This window comes from Xiphophorus couchianus, chromosome 14, assembly GCF_001444195.1.
Source record: "Xiphophorus couchianus chromosome 14, X_couchianus-1.0, whole genome shotgun sequence".
In the NCBI taxonomy this organism is placed as follows: domain Eukaryota; kingdom Metazoa; phylum Chordata; class Actinopteri; order Cyprinodontiformes; family Poeciliidae; genus Xiphophorus; species Xiphophorus couchianus.
This window is the reverse complement of record NC_040241.1, coordinates 22,416,536-22,436,787: the sequence shown is the minus strand read 5'-3', so window position 1 is coordinate 22,436,787 and position 20,252 is coordinate 22,416,536. Positions and strand designations below refer to the sequence as shown.

At 38.8% G+C, this 20,252-nt stretch overlaps 5 protein-coding genes and 1 pseudogene across 7 annotated transcripts in view; all 6 read left to right on the top strand.

Annotated features, from left to right (window-relative positions):
• Positions 1–20,252, top strand: part of LOC114156967 (myelin-oligodendrocyte glycoprotein-like) — a 1,059,483-nt gene that overhangs the window by 581,875 nt on the left and 457,356 nt on the right. The gene's annotated exons all lie outside the window — the stretch shown is intronic.
• On the top strand, positions 377–3,541 carry LOC114156961 (uncharacterized). 2 transcript variants are annotated; one of them, XM_028037608.1, is made up of 4 exons: positions 377–707; positions 1,598–1,707; positions 1,870–2,932; positions 3,063–3,541. In XM_028037608.1, exons 2-3 carry the CDS (start codon positions 1,605–1,607, stop codon positions 2,685–2,687), a joined length of 921 nt encoding a protein of 306 aa, XP_027893409.1. In that variant the 5' UTR covers positions 377–707; positions 1,598–1,604; the 3' UTR covers positions 2,688–2,932; positions 3,063–3,541. The 2 variants fall into 2 exon arrangements, 1 of the variants encoding a protein (XP_027893409.1); XR_003598044.1 differs by lacking the exon at positions 1,870–2,932.
• LOC114156997 (tripartite motif-containing protein 16-like) lies at positions 3,575–8,806 on the top strand (annotated as a pseudogene).
• On the top strand, positions 9,866–14,316 carry LOC114156898 (tripartite motif-containing protein 16-like). Its single transcript, XM_028037507.1, has one exon. It carries the CDS (start codon positions 12,127–12,129, stop codon positions 13,810–13,812), a length of 1,686 nt encoding a protein of 561 aa, XP_027893308.1. The 5' UTR covers positions 9,866–12,126; the 3' UTR covers positions 13,813–14,316.
• On the top strand, positions 14,467–16,659 carry LOC114156929 (zyxin-like). The gene has a single exon (XM_028037554.1). It carries the CDS (start codon positions 14,564–14,566, stop codon positions 16,019–16,021), a length of 1,458 nt encoding a protein of 485 aa, XP_027893355.1. The 5' UTR covers positions 14,467–14,563; the 3' UTR covers positions 16,022–16,659.
• Positions 16,785–19,613, top strand: LOC114156915 (tripartite motif-containing protein 16-like). The gene has a single exon (XM_028037526.1). It carries the CDS (start codon positions 17,113–17,115, stop codon positions 18,754–18,756), a length of 1,644 nt encoding a protein of 547 aa, XP_027893327.1. The 5' UTR covers positions 16,785–17,112; the 3' UTR covers positions 18,757–19,613.

Genomic DNA, 20,252 nt, shown 5'->3' with positions numbered 1-20,252 from the left:
AGCAAATAAAGTCTACGTTATGCTGTTTCAAAATTTTATACAGTATATTCTTAATCACATAAAAGACAAATGGTAATTTATGTTCAAAGAAAAATAATGTCTCAACCTCAATCAATGTCTCTACAGCACATGTAACAGTGGGAGTTCAGGGTGAACCAGACTTTATAAAAAGTCCCATTTTCCAAGTCAAGAGTCTCAAATCTGTAACGAATGAAATTAATATTTCCTCATTAAGGGCATGAAAAAGGTAACCAATGGTAGTTCATCTATAACATTGCAAAGGTGCAGTTTAGAAAATCCTGTGTTTTTTGTTCTCAGGTCTAATTTACCACACAGACATTTAACGATTATTTTATGTTATTTTATTTTCCAGCATGTAAGAAACCAGGCACGTGCAGAGGGGGGGGCTGGGGGTGCTTGAGCACCTGCCCTTTTTGCTCCTTGCCCTAAAGTGCCCTTTTGGTCCAATTTTTTTTTTTTTTTTTTTAAAGTTAATTTCCCAAACCCTCCTCTGATATGTACTAAAATTATTTTTTTTTGTTGTTGTTGTTTTTATTTAAAGAAAAACAACATAATAAGCCCTTCGGGTCACCTTGTTACCTTTGACCTTTTGTCCGTGACGCATGACACAGCTGCCTCCCGCTCAGTCAGTGAGACTGCGCAGTAGCTTACTGCGGAGCTCAACGTGGAGGAGGAAGGAAGGAAAAGTAAGGAAAAACTGTTCTTATCTATCGATTCAGTATTTTATCATACAGACATTAGGCTGTTGTTGTTGTCCTATTAGCTTGGTAGCAAAGCAAGATAACTAAAAAGCTTCTTCCCTGTATCGCTAATGATAGCGGTCATTCTTCATTATTGCTGTTGGGGCCACATCAACGATCCAAAACCGATCATCTCTCTATAATGAATATATGTCCGATTATCTAATTTCCTTTGCTGCATAATGTATATTAATTGCATTTATTCTGGCATTAGGTTAATGTATCTTGAAGGGGAATAGAATTTACAAAACTGCTTGAATTATAATGATTTATTTTTTTTAAACAAAAAGTTTTATTTTAATTTTTTTAATTAAATAACTAAATTTTGTCTTGTTAACTTAAAAAGTTCTTTGCAAAACAAACTTTTATTTGCACACATCAGAATTCTTTTGTTGCAATTTTCGGCCCTGCCCACGACGTCATGTGAGAAGCAAGCAAAACATTGAATCACAAACAAAAACTTACAATAGCAAGAAAAGATTTATGACATGAGCAAATAAGTTTGTTCACAAATAATTTTTCTCACTTTGAGACATAAATCTCTGATTTTAATTTAAAAACAAATTTTTTAAGCAAAACTTTTGTTTAAAAATTGTTTCAATTCAAAATGTATTGATCACAATTGTATTTTATTTAATTGAGGTTATTATTATATTTTTAATAGAATAATTGTGAAACATATTGAGCTCCACAGCAGAGGCCTCCTTTTCTCTGAAATTAATATTATGTTGTGCTAAGGACTGAAAACCATATTGGTTTAAACACAAAGGTAAATAATTGGTAGTGTGGTTAATACAGTGTTCTTATCATAATTCATTATGTTTTGCTTTTTTCAGTTCAAAGATGCCACGTAAAGAAAGACGGCAGAAACAAAAAAGAAAAGAATTGATAGATGCAGCAAAAGGTAGTGGATTGTTGACCGACTGGGTCAGAACGAGTACTGCAGGTACGAACAAAAAAAAAAAAAAATGTTCTTAACATTATCAACATGTAACTTTTGGTAGTGAACAATATATTTAATATTACAGGGCATCTGTTGTGTTTTTCTTATGCTAAGATGTACTAAATTTAGGTGTAGAATAATGATTAGTTTGTTTCTTGCTCCCAGATGGACAGAAGGAAAGTGATAGATCAGAGGAGGAGACAAAAATGCAGTCAACAACACAGGAAGACAGGCAAGGAGAGGGACAACAGTCAGAAATAAACACTATGGATGAAAATGCAGAGCAACAAGTCAGAGAGAAGCCATTCATATTTTTAATGGACCTTCCACACCCAAATGACCCAGCACATGTCTTGCAATTCAACATAAAATATGATGAAGCATTTATCCAAAATTGTGTAAACCAAGGACCATGCCAACCAGAGCTGTCATTTCCTAAAAATGAAGAAGGAAGGTCTTTTCAGAATAAATGGTATAAGAGTAACCCATGGCTGGAGTATTCTCCCAGTTTAAATTCCATGTTTTGTTTTAGCTGTCGTGTTTTTTTGAATGAAGAAAACTGGACCAATGCAACAGTTCCTCCAAAAGCACTTCAAGCTCTAAAGATGCTCTGCCAGTTTTATGAAATTGATGACCAAGAAAAATTGAAGACAGAGCTGAAGGTTTTTCACAATTCATATTTGGAGTTTTCATCTTACAGTGTGTCATCAATGCTGTCTGTCATCAAAGAAAACAATGCTGATCTGGTTTTTCCCAACCTGACTGGACTATTGAAAACATACGCCACCTTACCAGTGTCTACAGCAACCGTTGAGCGTTCCTTCTCAAAACTGAAGCTAATGAAAACAAAACTACGCAGCTTATGCAAGGAGGATAGGTTGTCAGACCTTCTTTTGCTGGCAATTGAGAAGGATGTGCCAATCATTCACAGTGAGGTTATTGACATTTTTCGAGACATGACCAACAGAAAACTGCTGCTGTGAACAGAAGAGAACAAAAATAACAAAAATGCTTAAAAGTTGGAAGTTTGTTTTTAAACAGTTAAATCACCATGAAGGAAAATAAGATTTTGGATAATAATCTTAGATTCAGTTTGGGGGAAAAAAGAGACTGAAATAAATAAGAGACATCGGCCTCCACTCAACACAGAGAAGATGAGACAATGAAGAAAAAAAAGAGAAACTGAGAAGAAAAAAAGAAGAGGAAAGATTGAAGAAAATGTATATAGGTACTTACAAAATACACTAAGACACAAATAGAGATATAGGCATACATTTTGGTAGGCAGTAAGTCTCAGTAGGCTTTTCTCATGGTGACATGCATTAACAATTCAATTTGTGCTTTTTTTTTTTCTGCAGTTCCACGTTAAAGTTTGATGCAGCTCTGCTTTCCTGAATCTTCATTTCCAATGTAAGTGCAGCAAACAGGCAGCTCTTTTTTTTTTTTATAAATTACAGTACACTAAAAGGTTGTATTGTGCCCTTGTTTATATTTTTAATAGTGTAATTCTGTAAAGACAAAATATGTAAATCGGAGCTAAACCATCAGCTCTGATTTACATATTTTGCTAAATTGCGGGTTTGAATATTGCAATACTTTCCTATAACAAATTAGACCTGCAGAAAGAAATTACTAATAAAATATCTAACATATGCATAGTGTTATGCTCCATATAGAGTTTTTCCTTAGCTTATATTGTATGTCTCACAATTTTGTAATTTATCATTTTTATTAAGCTCTGAAAGCTGTGTGGTTTTGTTAATAGTCTTTCCTAGAATGCGGTTAGATGTGCCCTTTTTTTTTTTTGAGCACCTGCCCTTTCAGTGGTCTCTGCACGGGCCTGTAAGAAACTATCAGTCTGTGTTATATTGTTACAGAATTTGACATAGTGAGATATTCATCACATCAAGAAAAACAAACAGTTATTCATGCTAAACAAAACTTGTTAGTGTGAAATTAATGAAGGAATCAAATAAAAGCAAAGCTGATCTTTTCTTGTCTATTTTAATTATTGTAAAAGGTTAAAAAAAAAAAGAGCATAATTTATCATAGGTTTTGTCTAGTACTGTAAATTAACAGTAGATGGCAGTATAAGGCAGAGAAACCAGGGTAAAGGTTATTGGACCAGGACTGATACTAATTAAGGAGCTTATTAATAAACCATGGCTAGGTTACTATTTCTAAATATTGTATTGTATTATTCACAAACATATTAAACTTTGTTGTTGTATCACTGTTTCCAGAATGGGTGCTGAAGTGAATATTTGAACAACTTGAATAATTGTGAATTGAAACAGCTCTATTTTCTGTGAAGAAACATACAGTATAACCACATTTCGGCAAAAGAATCAATGGCATTGTGGTCTAACTGGTTGAGTGGTTGACAACACCTGGATACATAAACGTTAATACATGTATCCAGTATTTTATCTCTCTGTTGGACATTGTATATTATTATAAAGTTTGGGAGAAAATTGGAAACTTTACGTCTGTTAAAATCCCCCATTAGAACAACTAGGTTTTCCCTGAAGTAGTGTTGTGTCTTATTGTATCTATCAGTTATGAACTCAGCTGTTAAAGTGTAGTCTGGTCCAGGCACATAAACCAGGACAGCAGTGATCTGTCTGAACTCCTGAGAGTGGAAGGACACAGTCAAGATGTCATAAAGTTTGGCACTGTCGGTTTCAAAAACCGTGACATAATCCAGTAGCTACTACTGAAATGTTCAAATTAACTGTTAAATGTGTAACTGACTGAATTTTCAGCATGAAACATGCAGGTTTGGTTAATTTGACCTCTTACCTAGGCAACACATTTTTTTGTAAAATTCAATCCTCTAATGTAAAAACTTGCTCAAGGAATACACTTATAAGTCTTTACTGTGCAACAAACATTTTACTCTTGCAGAGTTGGGAAATGTTTCACATAGATGAATAATATTATTATTGGTAAATGAATTTGTGGAAGCAAAAATGCATGAAAAAATAAATGGAACATTAAATATGGTTAAATGGAGGCCAATTTCAGTCTGAATATAAATATTTCAAAAGCTCAACATGAAGTGACAAATTTAACTGCAATCTGAAGCCTTAAGAAATCCCCTCCCAAGAAAAACCTTCTGATAAGCTCCTCCCTTTTATCCAACACAGAGATAAGCTCTGCTGCTGCATTTCTGGTTTTTCCCGTTTCATTTGAAAGCGTTAGTATCAATAGGATCCTTGAGCTGAGCACACAAACTGCTGCAGATCAGTAACAACTTGGTGTTTGGCTTCTTGTGAGACATATCTACAGAGGGAAAAGAAACTACAGACATTCAGTGTTGTTGAGAAGTGAAATGGCTCAAAGAGGAAATCAGATGGATTCAGGAAAATTCTCCTGTTCCGTTTGTTTGGATGTACTGAAGGATCCGGTGACTATTCCCTGTGGACACAGCTACTGCATGGACTGCATTAAAGACCACTGGGATGGACAGGATCAGATGAAGATCCCCAGCTGCCCTCAATGTAGGAAAGGTTTCATACCGAAACCTATCCTCGTGAAAAACATCATGTTATCAGAGTTGGTGGAAGATTTGAAGAAGACTGGATTTCACGCTGCTCCAGCTGATCACTGCTATGCTGGATCTGATGATGTGGCCTGTGATGTCTACACTGGGAGGAAGATGAAAGCTGTCAAGTCCTGTCTGGTCTGTTTAGTTTCTTATTGTGAGAATCACCTCAAATCTCACTATGCTGTCTCTGGACTGAAGAAACAAACTAGTGAATCCCTCCAAGAATCTTCAAGAGAATATCTGGTCTCGTCATGATGAGGTGATGAAGATCTTCTGTCATCCTGATCAGCAGTGTATCTGTTATCTCTGCACTATGGAGGAACATAAAGGCCATGAAACAGTTCCAGCTGCAGCAGAAAGAGCTGAGAAGCAGAAGGAGCTCCAGGAGAGTCGACAACAAATCCATCAGAGAATCCAGGACCAAGAGAAAGATGTGAAGCTGCTTCAACAGGAGGTGGAGGCCATCAATGTCTCTGCTGATAAAGCAGTGGAGGACAGTGAGAAGATCTTCACTGAGCTGATCCGTCTCCTCCAGAAAAGAAGCTCTGATGTGAAGCAGCAGATCAGATCCCAGCAGGAAACTGAAGTGAGTCGAGTCAAAGATGTTCAGGAGAAGCTGGAGCAGGAGATCACTGGTTCAATCAGATTGAAATTCACAAATATGGTGCTGGGGCTTGTAATGTGAAGCAATAGCCTTTCTGTGACCTTTGACCTCCAGGTGGAAGGGGTCAAAAGCAAAAACAAAAAAACTTTTGTGAATAATAACTCTAGAGCGGTATACCCTTCTGGAAACTTATTTGCTGTGACACATTCTCTAACAACTTCAACCCCCATGCTGAAACGTAAATGGGTGTTGAAGGATACAGTCAAGTTCTCATGATATTCAGAGCGGTCAGCTTCACAGATCCCAATGTTGGTTGTCAAGCTGTTGTCAACAAACATGCATAATCTGCCTCTGACACTAAGAAAACACTTTCTTTTTACAACTTTTTGTAACATGTAAGTAGTACCTCTAAACACTAGATGGTAGTAAAAGACAGAAACCAGGGTAAAGGTTTCTGAAGCTGGAACTTATTCAAAATATGAATGAAACAGCTTATCTGTAAACAGGTGCTTTGTTTTTACTGTTTTTTAATAAAAAGGGATTTACAGACACATTAACCTACTTGCTGTATCATTGTTGCCTGACTGGGTGAAGAACCAAAGTTTTAAATGATTAGAACAACTGTGGACTAAACACTTTCATTTCCAGGGAAGAAAGATCCAGTATAACCAGTTCAACCACTCAAAAACAGAGTCAGGTTCAAACAGCCCATTTCCTGGTTCTTCCCCTTAAACAATCTGAAAGACAAAGGATCAGAATATTCAGCGTCAGGTAGAGTTCAGGAGCACAGCAAATAAAAAAGACGAGGATTTGGCTGCTTCTGTTACACTTTAATTTGATTTGAAAGATTCCAGTGTTACTCGGAACTGAAATGGAGCAGCCAGGAAATCAGATGGATTCCATAACATTCTCCTGTTCCATCTGTTTGGATCAACTGAAGAATCCGGTGACTATTCCCTGCGGACACAGCTACTGCATGAACTGTATTAAACACCACTGGGATGGAGAAGATCAAAGGGGAATCTACAGCTGCCCTCAGTGCAGACAGAAATCCAAACAGAGACCTGTCTTGGTGAAAAATGTGCTGTTAGCAGAGTTGGTGGAGGATCTGAAAAAGACTGGACTCCAAGCTGCTCCAGCTGATCACTGCTATGCTGGACCTGAAGATGTGGCCTGTGACGTCTGCACTGGGAGGAAGACGAAAGCTGTCAAGTCCTGTCTGGTCTGTTTAGTTTCTTACTGTCAGACTCATATTAAACATCACTATGAGGTCCCTGCACTGAAAAAACACCAGCTTTTCAACCCCTCCAAGAAACTCCATGAGAGCCTCAGTTCTCTTCATGATGACATGATGAAGATCTTAATGAATGAATTTGAAACAGTCTCAGCTGCAGCAGAAAGAGCTGAGAAGCAGAAGGAGCTTCAGGAGAGTCGACAACAAATCCATCAGAGAATCCAGGACCAAGAGAAAGATGTGAAGCTGCTTCAACAGGAGGTGGAGGCCATCAATGTCTCTGCTGATAAAGCAGTGGAGGACAGTGAGAAGATCTTCACTGAGCTGATCCGTCTCCTCCAGGAAAGAAGCTCTGATGTGAAGCAGCAGATCAGATCCCAGCAGGAAACTGAAGTGAGTCGAGTCAAAGATGTTCAGGAGAAGCTGGAGCAGGAGATCACTGAGCTGAAGAGGAAAGACGCTGAGCTGGAGCAGCTCTCACACACAGAGGATCACAACCAGTTTCTCCTCAACTACCCCTCACTGCCAGCACTCAGTGAGTCTACACACTCATCCAGCATCAACATCCGTCCTCTGAGATACTTTGAGGACGTGACAGCAGCTGTGTCAGAGCTCAGAGATAAACTACAGGACATCCTGAGAGACTCATGGACAAACATCTCTCAGAACTTCAGTGAGGTTGATGTTCTACTGTCAGAACCAGAACCAAAGACCAGAGATGAATTCTTGAAATATTCAACAGAAATAACTCTGGATCCAAACTCAGCACACACACATCTGTTATTAACTGAGGGGAACAAAAAAGTAACAATAATGAAACAACAACAATCTTTCTCTCATCATCCTGACAGATTTACATTTTATGATCAAGTTTTGAGCATCCAGAGTCTGACTGGACGTTGTTACTGGGAGGTGGAGTGGAGAGCTGAAGCAATCCATGTTGCTGTTTCCTACAAGGACATCAGCAGAGACGGGACTTCAGATGAATGTGTGTTTGGATTCAATGACAAATCTTGGGTGTTAAGTTGTTACACAAAGGGTTATACATCTTTACACAACAGAGTTAAAACTCCAGTACCAGGTCCAGTTTCCTCCAGAATAGGAGTGTACCTGGACCACAGAGCAGGTATTCTGTCTTTCTACAACGTCTCTGGAACCATGACTCTCCACCACAGAGTCCAGACCAGATTCACTCAGCCTCTGTATGCTGGGGTCCGACTTTTTGATCTGGGAGACTGTGCAGAGTTCAAAATAGCCGAGTAGAAGAGCAACTCAACGAATCGCAACAAAATACTTAGCTATGATACAGAATGAAAGATAACTTTCAATAGGTTATGTACATTTTCATTTACTTTTAAACAGTAGAAAAGAGAAAAACTTCAACAATATTTCTGCTTTGAAATATTCACATCTGCTCCTATGTCAGTGTTAATGTAGATTTTGAAATGTGTGTAAAAATTAATTGTTCTTAAATAGGCTACATGAATTATATAAAATACTATGTCTTACTCAAATATTCTTGTTCAAATTTAACAGGTTAGAATTTATGATTCATATTTTCAGTATGTCAAATATTTTTTCTTATTTCCTCCAATGTGTACAAATGATTTGAAGACGTTTTTCATTTTAGTAAGTTTATACTTTAATCAAATATTTTCTTGTTGCTTTATACTTTTCCAACTGTAATGCTAATAAAAGTCTCCACAGAAAGTAATGAGTCTCCACCTGGTTTACAAGGCATCTACCTGCTAAAGTACAGACACCACTTCAACATTTCACATTACAACCAGCTGTAAAATTAGCATGTTAGTTATTGCAGATAAAAATTGTCATGTAAAGTTAGATAGCATGCTAGCTTTAGCTAATAAATTAGCTATAGCTAGTAACAGAATGTTAGCTAAAGGAGGCTAATGCAGCCATTAACTTCTTACCTTTTCTTTAACATAGAAGGCTCTCCTAGACCAGTTCTGGTTCTGGTTTATTGCCTTTATGAGTTTTCCTGTTTGCTGCCACTACATATATGCTCAGAGAGATTTCTGCAAAGCCAGTAGCACAATGCAACCAACAGTCTGGTTGCTAAATGCTCATTAATGAGTAGTTATTGCTGCAAGTCAGTGGCTTGATGTAATCTGTTGGGTTTCCTTAGAAAGAAAAGTTTTTAACCAATTTTACTAGTAAGTTGAAGTTGACTGGTTGGATGGACTTTTTATGTGTTATTTAGTAAGAGCAATGCTGTATAAAAATAAATATACAGAAAATGGTCAACTGGAGACCAAAGTCTGAAGTAAAATGTTTAAAACGCAAGAAATGACGTGAGAAATGCAGCAGCAGTCTGAAGTCTTTGCAGATAATTTTCCCCTCCCAACTGCAGCTCCGGTTAAACTCCTCCCTTGTGTTCAACACCGAGTTCAGCTCTGCTGCTGCATTTCCTAGTTCTTTTGGGTCACTCCTCTGAAAGCTTTAAAATCAGTAGAATCACTGAGTTTATCGCACAAACTGGAGTTTAACTGCTTATAGGACATATCAGGAAGAAAAACCTGAGACATTCAGAGTTAGTGAGAAGGGAAAAACTCAGAGAGGAATCAGATCTGTTTGGATCTACTGAAGGATCTGGTGACTATTACCTGTGAACACAATTACCGCATTAACTTTAATAATAATAATAACAACAATAATAATAATAATCAATTTTATTGATAATGCACTTCATATTTACTGAAATCTTCAGTAAATATGTTCAACAATCAAATGCAAATAAAAATGCAAGTATAATAAAATATAACAGGAACCTTACAGATTAAGTATTAAAACAGGATGTTTTGTTTAAAGGGAGAACATGGAAAAACACTTTATACAAAAAAAAAACAGTGTATTTCAGTTGAGGTACAGGGCAGGAAACAGCCCAGTTGATTATGTTGTGGGTGCAAATCCTGGGAATATGAAGAAGGTTCATGTTAGAGGAATGGAGAGTGAATGATGACATTCAAGAGTGAGGAGACCTTTTAAAGAGTAACTAAATTAAAATTAACATTTTTTGCAGAGAAGCTGTATAAATTGGGCCTTAAGTTGACTATTTTTGTTATTGTGCAAATTGTACTCTTATCATTGCAACTTGTTTAATTCTGCAAGTTTGCCAAAAAACATCTCAGTGCTGCCCTCTTTGGTTGAACAGTTGCTACTGCAGTTAAATTTTCCTGTTGGTTACAAACAGTACAGCTTGGTTGATGTCTGTCACACAGCACTGCATTTGGTTATTAAGCCATCTAACTAACCATCTAACTTGCACCAACTGCTTCAGGTTTCTCCTAACCCTAAACCTGCCATCGTCATGATGAGGTGATGAAGATCCTCCGTCGTACTGATCATCAGTGTATCTGTTATCTCTGCACTATGGCTGAACTTAAAGGTCATGAACCAGTCCCAGCTACAGCAGAACCAGACCCCAGAATATCTAAGGAAATGTTTGAAAATGAAAAATTTATCATCAACCAAAGTACAGAAAAAATATCTGTTTACATCTGTGGGGGTGGGTGCATTTACATCCGAAACAAAAACCTTTGTTTACATCCTAAACAAAAACTTTTGTTTTGGATGTAAACAAAGTACTTTACATCCTAAAATACAAAAGCCTACTTTTGTTTATTTGCTGGCTGGTGATTTTCCCATAAGCTAAATGTAACTTTAGCTTATGGGAAGCTAAAGTTACATTTGACTAGATGACTAAATAAAGATAACAAAAATAAACAGACTTTCAAACAGCAAAGTGTCACTGAAATGTTTCTCAAAAAGACCAGAAACGAAGCAAATATTGTCGCTTCACCTACTACTGCTTAGGAACTGACCGTCACTTGGCATATAGAAAACGCAATGCTGCATTTTCTATATGCCAAGTGCATCCCACGCATGTGTCCTGTATTTATGTGGGTCAGGTGCATCGTGTTGGTTTTGTGCACCACACGCATGATGTGCTTTGGGGAATGTGGTTGCGTTCACGTTGATCAGGTGCGCTGGCGGCTTTTGTTCGTGTCCTCCCATAATATCCTGCAGGCTTCTCTGGCCTCACACACTCTTCCTCTGTTTCTCTTTCATCGCCACTCATAATGTCACTTTGGTCTTGAGCTTGTTATCCTTTTCATCACGCAGAGGTCCAGACTTTTGAAACCCACTGAAAAAAACCATATATTAACTGCATCCTTCTGGTCAAAAAGGGAGAAAATCGTAGCGACTGAAAACTACAGTTTTATGTTTCTTTACTAGTGGATTTCTAGAACAGTCTAGAATTTATTTATTGTGTATAATTTCCTAAATGTTCTGTCTATAATCTTTGCTTAACTGCCTCATTTGTAATTTGACCTTGCAATGGATTCTCTGTCTCGGATAATTTCATTCTACTCTGCAAATAAAAATCTTATAAATTGTTTCTTAGTGACCTAATGGGTTGAAGAACTCATATTTATTTCTTTAATTAAAATAGAAAAGGGAGAGCCTTAAGATAAGCCCATAATCAAATTAAAGTTGAAGTTTATATGTTTGTGTTTCCTATAGAAAACCAACAAGTTTAGCAGGTTAAAAACATCATGACACGTATTTCAAGCATGAAATCTGTGTTGTTTGCCTTCTTCAGGCAACACAGATAAAAGTGTCCAAAACCTTTTCAATACTTCATTAGATCAGACCCCAAGTTACATAAAGAAATGAGGTAAATACTGTATGTTTAACAGTCAAGTATTAAGATTGAAGATGAAGTTGGCACCAGTGTATGCTAATGCTGCAGATTTAAAATGATCTTTCACCTGGATTGAAATATGGCATGACACCACTCCCATTTTGAAAAAAAGGCAGTTTAACAGTTTATTTCCTGGTTCTTTCATTTAAACCTCAGACACAGTCCAACCGACTGCATTGTGAAGTTGAGGAGTCGACAAATCAACCTGCTGAAGTTCAGTGAGAAAGACACAAATTCTGGTTTGGTTTATTTTGCAGCACATCTATTTGCAAAAAAGGAAAGGATTACTACCGACGTACAAAGGTGAAATGGCACAGAGACGAAATCAGACAGCGTCAGCTAAATACTCCTGTTCCATCTGTTTGGATCTACTGAAGGATCCGGTGACTATTCCTTGTGGACACAGCTACTGTATGAACTGTATTAAACACCACTGGGATGGAGAAGATCAAAGGAAAATTCACAGCTGCCCTAAGTGCAGGAAAGAGTTCATACCAAGGCCTGTCCTGGAGAAAAACATCATGTTAGCTGATTTGGTGGAGGATCTGAAGAAGACTGGACTCCACGCTGCTCCAGCTGATCACTGCTATGCTGGACCTAAAGATGTGGCCTGTGATGGTTGCACTGAGAGGAAGATGAAAGCTGTCAAATCCTGTCTGGTCTGTTTGGTTTCTTATTGCCAAAAGCACCTTCAACCTCATTATGAATCACCTACATTTAAAAAACATAATCTGGTTGAAGCATCTACTAAACTTATGCAGAACATCTGTTCTCGTCATGATGAGGTGATGAAGATCTTCTGTCGTACTGATCAGCAGTGTATCTGTTATCTCAGCACTATGGATGAACATAAAGGACATGACACAGTCCCAGCTGCAACAGAAAGAGCTGAGAAGCAGAAGGAGCTCCAGGAGAGTCGACAACAAATCCATCAGAGAATCCAGGACCAAGAGAAAGATGTGAAGCTGCTTCAACAGGAGGTGGAGGCCATCAATGTCTCTGCTGATAAAGCAGTGGAGGACAGTGAGAAGATCTTCACTGAGCTGATCCGTCTCCTCCAGGAAAGAAGCTCTGATGTGAAGCAGCAGATCAGATCCCAGCAGGAAACTGAAGTGAGTCGAGTCAAAGATGTTCAGGAGAAGCTGGAGCAGGAGATCACTGAGCTGAAGAGGAAAGACGCTGAGCTGGAGCAGCTCTCACACACAGAGGATCACAACCAGTTTCTCCTCAACTACCCCTCACTGCCAGCACTCAGTGAGTCTACACACTCATCCAGCATCAACATCCGTCCTCTGAGACACTTTGAGGACGTGACACCAGCTGTGTCAGAGCTCAGAGACATAATGCAGGACGTCCTGAGAGACACATGGACAAACATTTTACTGAAGGTCACTAAAGTGGATGTTATACTGTCAGAACCAGAACCAAAGAGCAGAGCTGAATTCTTAAAATATTCACAAAAAGTCACTCTGGATCCAAACACAGCACACAGGAAGCTGTTTTTATCAGATGGAAATAGAAAAGTAACATCAAAACTTCCCTCATCTTCTGTATTGCGGTATCATTTCAGTGATCCAGACAGATTCACTGATTATAATCAGGTTCTGAGTAGAGAGAGTCTGACTGGACATTGTTATTGGGAGGTGGAGAGGAGAGGAGGAAGAGTTGCTGTAGCAGTTTCATACAAGAACATCAGCAGAGAAGGAAGGTCAGATAAGTGTGCATTTGGATTTAATAACAAATCTTGGGCATTATCTTGCAACAGAAACATTTACACTTTTTATCACAACAACATTGAAACTCCAGTATCAGGTCCAGTTTCCTCCAGAATAGGAGTGTACCTGGATCACAGAGCAGATATTCTGTCCTTCTACAGCATCTCTAAAACCATGACTCTCCTCCACAGAGTCCAAACCAGATTCACTCAGCCTCTACATGCTGGGATACGGCTGTTTGATGAGGCAGATTTTGCTGAGTTCATTAAAGTCAAATAGAGTCAGAACAGCATAAATGAACCAGTGACATACTCACACCTAGGGACTGCGGGAGGAAGCCGGAGTACCCAAAGACAACTCACGCATGCACAGGTAGAACATGCAAAATCCATGCAGAAAGACCCTGGGGCGGGAATTGAACCCAGGACCTTCTTGCTGCAAGACAACAATGCTACCAACTGCACCACAGTGCAGCCCACATGATAAAACTAAACACAGAAAATATCCAACGTTGAACTGGGCGGAGATTTTAGCAAGACAGGACACATAACTCTGAAGGAAAGCTCATTAATGCAAGAGTAACAGAGAGAAAACTGGTTTTACACGTCATAATTATATAACTTCTTTCCCCATGCAACCTTCAAGAAAATTAATCATAATATCAAAGTGGTTCTAAATACTGAAATGCATTTTACTGCATTTGAATCTATCTGAATGGATTGATTATGTAGTTCTAAGTCTGTTTGTCTTTTAAAAAGTACCTTAAAACATTTGTTGTAAGTTTCCCCAATTATAAAGCAATGAATAAAATGAAATTAAAAGGATGAATGTGACCTAGTGATTTTAAGGCAGCAGGTATGTAATTTTCCATCAATTTTCCTCTTCATTACCACTACCTTATCATGGAGTTCACTCTGCAACAACAACCTCTGTCCTCCAAAGTACTAATAACAGCAATAAAAGCCACTCCCACCTGTCAGTTAAACAGAAGGGAGTGGCTGATAGCAGCTCCAGCAAAGGTACGTGTGACATGTTCATTTCCCTAAAGGAAGAGTCACACAGTATTACTGAAACTCTGCAGCAGAAAGATCAGATGGATTCTGCTAAATTAACTTGTTGTATTTGTTTGGATCTCCTGAAGAGTCCGGCGACTATCCCCTGTGGACACAGCTACTGTATGAACTGCATCAAATCTTGCTGGGATCGGGAAGATCAAAAAGGAGTCTACAGCTGCCCTCAGTGCAGGAAAAAGTTCACAATGAGGCCTGGCCTGGTGAAAAACATTGTGTTAGCAGAGTTGGTGGAGGATCTTAAGAAGACTGGACTACAAGCGGCTCCGGCTGATCACTACTATGCTGGACCTGAAGATGTGACCTGTGATGTCTGCAGTGGGAGGAAGATGAAAGCTGTAAAGTCCTGTCTGGTCTGCTTAGCCTCGTTTTGTGAGAAACACATCCAACCTCATTATGAGTCTTTTACTTTTAGTAAACATAAACTTGTTGAAGTTTCAGCAAAGCCCCAGCAGAACTTCAGCTCTCGTCATGATGAGGTGAGGAAGATTTTATTTGATAAATATAAAAGAGATCCAAATGCAGCAGAAAGGACAGAGAAGCCAGAGTTTGAAGTAATGCGACAACAACTCAAGCAGAGACTTCAGAACCGAGAGAAAGATGTGAAACTGCTTCCGCAGAAGATGAGAGGCATCAGCGTCTCTGATGATAAAGCAGAGGAGGACAGTGAGGCGTCACTTCCCTCCTCGGACAAAAAGAGGGTGAAGAGCAGACCTTTATCAGTGCCGTTACCTCCTGGTCCAGACCCAGTCCCAGTTGGTGGTGTAGCTCCAAACATGAAGAAACTGATCAAAATCTTCAACAAAGACAAACCAGCACCTGTTCCCACCTCCACTCCAACAAAGATTTGTGGGAAATGTGGCAAGGATTTGTCCAGCACTCAGCCAGCTTTGAAGGCAATGGGCAAAGCCTTCCACCCCAGCTGTTTCTGCTGCATGAGCTGTCACCGCCCCTTGCAGGGCATGCAGTTTTATGACAAGGAAGGCTCACCAGAATGTAAACGTTGCTATGTGACTTCCCTGGCTTCCTGCTCTCAATGTGGAGAGAAAATTACTGACCATATCCTGAAGGCCATGGGAAAGTGCTTCCATGTCCGATGCTTCCTGTGCAGCACCTGCTCCTGCACACTGGATGGACTCCCATTTATTGCAGGTGAAGACAACAAGCCCTACTGCATACAGGATTACCACAAGCATTTCTCTCCTCAGTGTGAAGCCTGTAAAGAACCCATTGTTCCGGCTCAGGGCAGTGAGGAAAGGGTAAAACTGGTGGCTCTGGGAAAGAACTACCACATCGAGTGTTACCAATGTGAGGACTGTGCTCGTCCATTTTCATCTGAAGAAGATAAATATCAAGGTTATCCTCTGGACGGCAGGTTTCTGTGTATTAAGTGTCACACTAAGAGAACCAGGAAGTGATTGGCTGATGCAGGATCTTTGGGTTGGACTAAATTTAAAAGCATCTGTATTCATTGAATTCCTAATTTCCCTTCACAATTATTTTTGATAACTTCATACAAGTTCTGCACTGAATTAATACATGTTTGTTGCAGATCTCATATAAGTCTTCCAACCAAGTTTGTTGTTAAAAATACATCATGTTTTAATGCACTTAGTAGATTGTTGAATACAAATACTTGTTTTCAAAAACACATAGTATAATTCAACAATATGTGTTCAGATGAGGCTCATTTGTCTCATTAAAAGTACCATTTTGACAATAATCTTTAATTGGGTGTTAGACGTACTTTTCATTAAGTCCATATTTCTGTATTAGAATGTTTGTTTTGCCTGATATAATATTCTAATCTTAAATGTCATGTTTTTTGTTAGCTGTAAGCATAAAATCATCATGATCATTAAAAATCGAGGCTTGAAAAAATCATTCTGTGAGTAATTAACAACAACAGTTAGAGAACTGAAAATTATACTAAGAGTATTGCAGCATATTTTTGTTGGTCGTCAAAAAGACCAACTAGATGAATATACGGGTTCTGGTACTTAGAGTGACAAAATAATGAAGTAAAAATAAACTTGAATATAAAATACATATTTCAGCAGAAGAAGCTGACATCCAAATATGAGTTTTACACAACATAAAATCCTTTAAACCAAGACAGCAGCAGCAGGTGGTGTAGACAAGCTAAAGCAGTGCAATGTACAGTACTTCCAGTAGAAATGCCTTTTACTTGATCTGTAACATTAACACACACAAATGATTTTGTAAGATAAATACAACAAAGCCTGAAAACTGACTGAATACTTCTGGAGATAGCAGGTGAAAGTGAGATAAATGTATGTTTCTACTGTAAACTTAAACTTGACTTTGACCTGTCGTAAAGCAAACAGAGAGAACCACTCCCTTCTCTGCAACACAAAGTTCAGATCTGACAGTCTGACAAGTTATTTCCTGGTTCCTCCCATTTAAAGGTGAGGGCTTGGTACAATTGCTGTACTGTAAAGAGCAGGAACTGACAACTGGTGAGTACGCAGATCAGCGAAGAATAAACATGGATTCATCTAAATACTCTTGCTCCATCTGTTTGGATCTACTGAAGGATCCGGTGACTATTCCTTGTGGACACAGTTACTGCATGAACTGTATTAAATGCCACTGGGATGGAGAAGATCAGAGAAAAATCAATAGCTGCCCTCAGTGCAGGAAAGAGTTCATACCAAGGCCTGTCCTGGAGAAAAACATCATGCTGTCAGAATTGGTGGAGGATCTGAAGAAGACTGGACTCCAAACTGCACCAGCTGTCTACTGCTATGCTGGACCTGAAGATGTGGCCTGTGATTTCTGCACTGGGAGGAAGATGAAAGCTGTCAAATCCTGTCTGGTCTGTATGGCTTCTTATTGCCAAAATCACCTTCAATCTCACTATGAATCACCTACGTTTAAAAAACATAATCTGGTTGAAGCTTCTACTAAACTTCTGCAGAACATCTGTTCTCGTCATGATGAGGTGATGAAGATCTTCTGTCGTACTGATCAGCAGTGTATCTGTTATCTCTGCACTATGGATGAACATAAAGACCATGAAACAGTTTCAGCTGCAGCAGAAAGAGCTAAGAAGCAGAAGGAGCTCCAGGAGAGTCGACAACAAATCCATCAGAGAATCCAGGACCAAGAGAAAGATGTGAAGCTGCTTCAACAGGAGGTGGAGGCCATCACTGTCTGTGCTGATAAAGCAGTGGAGGACAGTGAGAAGATCTTCACTGAGATGATCCGTCTCCTCCAGGAAAGAAGCTCTGATGTGAAGCAGCAGATCAGATCCCAGCAGGAAACTGAACTGAGTCGAGTCAAAGATGTTCAGGAGAAGCTGGAGCAGGAGATCACTGAGCTGAAGAGGAAAGACGCTGAGCTGGAGCAGCTCTCACACACAGAGGATCACAACCAGTTTCTCCTCAACTACCCCTCACTGCCAGCACTCAGTGAGTCTACACACTCATCCAGCATCAACATCCGTCCTCTGAGACACTTTGAGGACGTGGCACCAGCTGTGTCAGAGCTCAGAGACAAACTACAGGACGTCCTGAGAGACACATGGACAAACATCTTACTGGCAATCACTACAGTTGAGGTTTTGTTGTCAGAACCAGAACCAAAGACCAGAGCTGGTTTCCTGATATATTCACAAGAAATAACTTTGGATCCAAATACAGCACATCAAAGTTTGGCACTGCTTCAGAGAAACAGAAAAGTATCATTAAGGCATCAGCCTTATCCTGATCATCCAGAAAGATTCACTGGCTGGTCTCAGGTCCTGAGCAGAGAGAGTCTGACTGGACGTTGTTACTGGGAGGTGGAGTGGAGTCAGGGAGGAGTTGAAGTAGCAGTTTCATACAAGAATATCAGCAGAACAGGAAGATTAGATGAATCTAAGCTTGGATTTAATGACAAATCTTGGGCACTACGTTGTGGCAGTGAATGTTGCACATTCTGGCACAACAAAGTAAGTACTTCCATTAAAAGTCCAGTTTCCTCCAGAGTAGGAGTGTACCTGGATCACAGAGCAGGTATTCTGTGTTTCTACAGCGTCTCTGAAACCATGACTCTCCTCCACAGAGTCCAGACCAGATTCACTCAGCCTCTATATGCTGGGGTTTGGCTGTTTAATCAAGGAACTGCTGAGTTTATCACGGTTAAATAGAGTAACTGAACATACATAATAAAACTTTTTTCTAGTCAAACTAACAGCTCAAAACAGTTTAACACTAAGTATCCATGCACCCAAAGTCACACTGAGAAGCTATAATTAAATCCACAATTTTTCTAAGTTACCTTTAGCTCCAACATGATATCTGTTCTAGTCCTGATGATACGATGACAGGGCAATGCAGTTAATATTCATGAATTTCATATAAAGATCATTACACAAAAATGTTAAAATGTAAAAACACTTAAGGACATTCTAATTGTCATTTTTAATTGACTGGACTATGCAGACACTTAAGGCAAAAATATATACACTTTTATCTGTAAATTTGGAGTCAGAACAATGAGGGCAGGAGTTGTGTAAATGTTCATTTTTTTGTCTGTCATGTCACTGATTCTTAAGTACACAAATTGAATTCTATCTTTTCCACAAAAAGCACGTCAGTATCCTTTTTACCAAACACAAATGCAAGTCAGTGAATGCAACTGGTCTGCTGATGTGGGTTAAAACTTCCAGATTCATAAGCCACAATGTGTTTTTGACACGCTGCACTTTTGAACCATTAGTCTCACACACAGGTGGTGCAGGTAAATCCCCAGCCTCTGTTGTGCTGGATATTTACTTAAAGGAGGAAAAGGAGTTTTATCTTTTCACTTTTGCCAAATACATGCTCATCATGAAGGATTGCTTAAAAAATCACGTCAGCTGCCTTAATTAACTGAAATTAACTGCAATGTTTGTAACTGGATCTGTTTGTAAGATTGGACCGAATATGAATCGGAATCTGTTTTGTAACTTGCCTTAAGATTTGTTGTGAATCGGTGCTATTTTATTAAACTGAATTAAATTGACTGATGTGTGTAGAGTGTGAAGGAAACATAGCCTATATGGGTGCCATTTATTTCTGCTGTACTAGATGATGTCAAGATAATATAGCCAAACATTGAGATGATATGAGGGTTTATTAATATATTTTCTTGAGAAAGTATTTAAAAGTTACAATGAGATTATGCTTCCTGCTGTTTCCAGGAAATGTTTTAAAAAGCAGTATGCATTTATCTCTCACCGCTGCCTTTTTTATTGATTAAATAAACTTCTAAATACTAGCTTATGGATAAAACTACAGGTCCTAATTTAAATACAAAATTTTTATTTTAGAGACAAAATTCAGAGTAAATTAAATTTTGGTAGTACACTAATTTCAAAGATTATTTAAATAGATTTCATTGAACTGCAGTTGTGTTCTGGAGCAGCAGGCTTGCTATTCTCTCCTTTTTAACAACATGCAAACACAGGTTATTATTGCATTAATGTGGCCAGCCTTTGATCCCAAATAAACTCTTAATTTAGTAAATAAGGAGGCCATTTCCAGATACACGTTTTGTAGAGTAAAACAGTCCTGGGACATGAAGGCAACCAGCTTATTGTGTTATGTCTGAAGTGCTGCAACAGGACAGGTGGAAACAGAAAAAGACAAATTGACAGCTAGT

Bases quoted from the DNA above. Each gene is read 5' to 3' on its own strand.
- LOC114156961 (XM_028037608.1), top strand. From the start codon at position 1,605: ATGCCACGTAAAGAAAGACGGCAGAAACAAAAAAGAAAAGAATTGATA. The intron at 1,708-1,869 runs GTACGAACAAAA...TCTTGCTCCCAG, and splicing joins GGTCAGAACGAGTACTGCAG to ATGGACAGAAGGAAAGTGAT.
- LOC114156898 (XM_028037507.1), top strand. From the start codon at position 12,127: ATGGCACAGAGACGAAATCAGACAGCGTCAGCTAAATACTCCTGTTCC.
- LOC114156929 (XM_028037554.1), top strand. From the start codon at position 14,564: ATGTTCATTTCCCTAAAGGAAGAGTCACACAGTATTACTGAAACTCTG.
- LOC114156915 (XM_028037526.1), top strand. From the start codon at position 17,113: ATGGATTCATCTAAATACTCTTGCTCCATCTGTTTGGATCTACTGAAG.